The sequence below is a fragment of the Charadrius vociferus genome, unplaced genomic scaffold (assembly GCF_000708025.1).
Source record: "Charadrius vociferus isolate BGI_N301 unplaced genomic scaffold, ASM70802v2 scaffold206, whole genome shotgun sequence".
Lineage (NCBI taxonomy): Eukaryota > Metazoa > Chordata > Aves > Charadriiformes > Charadriidae > Charadrius > Charadrius vociferus.
The window spans coordinates 2,090,147-2,093,352 of NW_009649137.1; the positions used below are offsets into that span (position 1 = coordinate 2,090,147).

Genomic DNA, 3,206 nt, shown 5'->3' on the forward strand with positions numbered 1-3,206 from the left:
CTTTCCGTGGTCCGACTTGCCGGCGGTTTCTGCGTCGACGACTTTTGCCGACAAGTCCAGCGGTTTGTCGGTGACATCTTTGGTGGGGGTCTGCTTTTCCAGGAGCGGGGGGGGCCTGCCGTCTTTCCGGTCGTGGCCAGCTTTCCGCGCGTGGGGGGCGGCCGGCGGGGGCGCATCCCCAGCGTCGCTGCCCTTAGGGAGCTTCCCGTTGGAGAGGCGAGAGGGTGGAAATTCGCCACCGACATTGACGTAGGGCTTCGGGAGGGTGACGGCGGAGGAAGGAGAGGTGGTGATCCTGGGGAAGTGTTTGTGGAAATCGGCATAGGCGTCCCCGACCTGGGCGGGCAGGGGGAGGCGAGGGGACGGCCGGGGCGAGTGGGGCAGCAGGAGCGCAGGGTCCGCCGGCATGTTGGCGGGGGCCGGCTTGGCAGCGGGGACCCGGGGCTGCTTGCTGCTCTGAATGTGGGGGTAGGCGTGCGCGTCAACGGGGTTGCCGGGGCTGACACCCATCTTCCATGACAAGCTTTTATCCGGACAGTGCACCAAAGGCGGGATGGCCGGTGAAGCCGAAGCAGTCGAGAGCCTCATGGGCGACGCCAGCGACGAAGGGATGTGGGGGGCGACGTAGTGGGAGGGAGGCAGGTATAAAAAGCGTTCACCGTTCGTACATACGGGCGAGTAAGCCAGGTGCTGCGGTAAGCTGTAAGTGGACTGCTGAGGTAGCAATGCCTTGTACATGTTCAACGAATACTTATTTGGTGAGTCAAGGAAAGGGTATATGGTGGGCGTCGCGCCCTCCATATAGGGGTTTACCCAGGGGAGCCTTAGGTAACTAGCACCATTGACACCGAGGGGACTCTGCTTGTCACCCGCAGCTCGGTCCAAACCCAGCGTCTCTCCCGTCGGGACAGAGTTTTTTTGTATTCCAGGTGGCGTTTTGTATATAGCGCTGAAGCCATTCGGGGCTTTTCCAGAGACAGCTGCGTTTTCTACTGCTTCGGGGGGATTAGACTTAAACTGTATCTCTGGATTTCTTTCAGGAGTAAATCCGAGCCCAGCTATCGAACTCGTAGCATCCCGTGATTTTTCTGAGCCGAGTCCGCACAAGCTGGAATAGACAATACTACTGGGGACTCTGAGTCCTTCTCGCATGAGTCCAGACCTGTCCATACTCAGAGCTGCGAGACTGTCAATGCGATGTGCTGTAGTCGCATCCACCTTTACAGAACAAGAAGTATGTTACTTTCACATTTTGTTACAACGACTACCGCTCAAGCTACAGACATGTCAGCATTTGGAAAAGAAACAATACCGATGCAAACACTTTGTTTGTCATGAAAACATACAGAGGCTGATGGCACTGGAGAACACGAACCTACGGAGCAATGGATATCACCACAAACAGCGATACAAATCTCTTCGCACCCAAAATCCATCAGCTAGAAACAAAGGCGTGAGGACCCTTAGCCCAAGCAGCCAGAATTGGCCCAGAAACGATGCTCATTGGCATCGCTTCCATGCGGCAACCGGCTCCTCAGCCCCAGCCCCGCCAGAGCCAGAGTATGTGTGCTGGTGGCACGGAGAGTGGGAATGGAAGGATGGAGAGCCTCTCCTCCTCCTCCTCCTCCAGGACCTCTAACTCTGCCGCAGCTCTGCTCCGGAGCTCCCCACCGCCACACGATTCACGGGGCGGCCAAGGATGCAGCAGAAAGAAAAGTCCACTGTCGAATTTCTTCCCCACTCGCTGCTCCCTGCGGATGCTCAAAGAAGGAAAAATCCACCAACTCTGATGAAACGTTGATGTACTTAACACTTACATGAACTATTCCTGTTAAACACGTGGGTAGGCTGCATGACATTATTCATAACAGAGCGAAAGTAAGAATATGATGTCATACGACAACACACCACCACAAAGTCAGTGTCAAGAGATTAATGAGATAAATAAACAAAGTCCCATTTCAGTATTTCACAGAAACAACTCGTATGTGCCCAAGCCCAGCTAGAGGTGCAACAGAAAGGCAGTTTAATCATTTCTCCAAACAGATCACGTAATAACACTCGGGGGTGGGAGACAGGGTGGGGAGGACAGGCATGGATTTAGCTGCAGCATGAAGGTATAAACTTCTTACCACACTGTGATTCAGGTGATTTTCTTCCCTCAACTCCAGTCTGCTTTTCGGTGCATCGCCATCGTTAACGGGAATTTTCCTATTAAGAAACAGAAGCTTACTATTTGAAAACATCCTGCACTTCTCAGCGCAAGATTATATCACCTCCATACTTTGATTCCCCTAGAGAAGTCCCACATGATACCGTATTTATCCTCCTCCATACCCATGCACAGAGAGTACTCTAGAAAGCAAGGACGATTTGAAAACAAGTATAAAGGGTTTTGACAGCAAGAACACATGGAGCACACCCCAGAGCAGCCTCTTCCAGCGCAAGTGATTTTTCTCAAGGTCTTCTCTTTTGCCCCTTGCCCTTTTTCTTTTCGCAAGGAGAGAATACCCTATTTTAAACATACCCTGCTCAAGTCCCATCCATATACACCGCCGAGCAGAAAATTAAAACACACACGCTAATATCATACAAACGTCAGCTGTTCCATGCTAAAGAGGAAGCCGCACATCTGTGCCATACCAGTGTTGCAGCACTGGGACTTGTTATCACAGAAAGCACCGATAAAGAATATACCTTAGTGCCAAATTTCAAATCCCAGGGATAAAAATCGCTGACATGCAGCAGAAGGAAAGTTTCAGCATTACCCAAAAGAACTCGTTTCAATCAAAATGCTTAAAGGCACATCATCACCTTGAAGCAAAAATGTGATTTTAACGTATTTGTTTATTCATTTTTAAACAAGTCACCTTTCCTGCAAATAGCACTTAAAACCAATACCCCTGAATAACTGGGAGGAGGGTGTGAAGGCAGAATGAGATGTTTGCCTGTTTTCCTTCAGTTTATGTTTGCAAATAGTTTTTCCCTGCAAAGACCAAAAACTTTCCCCAGCTTCTGGGAGGCTTTTCACACAACAGTTGAGAACACGGGCTAAAACTGCACGGAATTGGCACAGAGAATCGCAGGCGTACCTGCAGCTTCTGTTCAGCATCATTTTTAAAAAGATGGGGTTTAAGGGAAGAAGACACCGGCCGGTGCCTGCGTCACCCCATTGGAAAATTACCAAAGACTGTAATTTTAATCAT

The 3,206-nt window shown here is 50.6% G+C and overlaps 1 protein-coding gene across 1 annotated transcript in view; it reads right to left on the reverse strand.

The window, feature by feature from the left end:
- BCOR (BCL6 corepressor) overlaps positions 1-3,206 on the reverse strand; it is a 40,938-nt gene that overhangs the window by 37,088 nt on the left and 644 nt on the right. Inside the window, exons 2-3 of the mRNA XM_009888369.1 lie at positions 2,133-2,211; positions 7-1,218 (exon numbers count right to left, since the gene is read on the reverse strand). Coding sequence (XP_009886671.1) covers positions 7-1,218; positions 2,133-2,211 — 1,291 coding nt within the window. The remainder of the gene's footprint in view (positions 1-6; positions 1,219-2,132; positions 2,212-3,206) is intronic.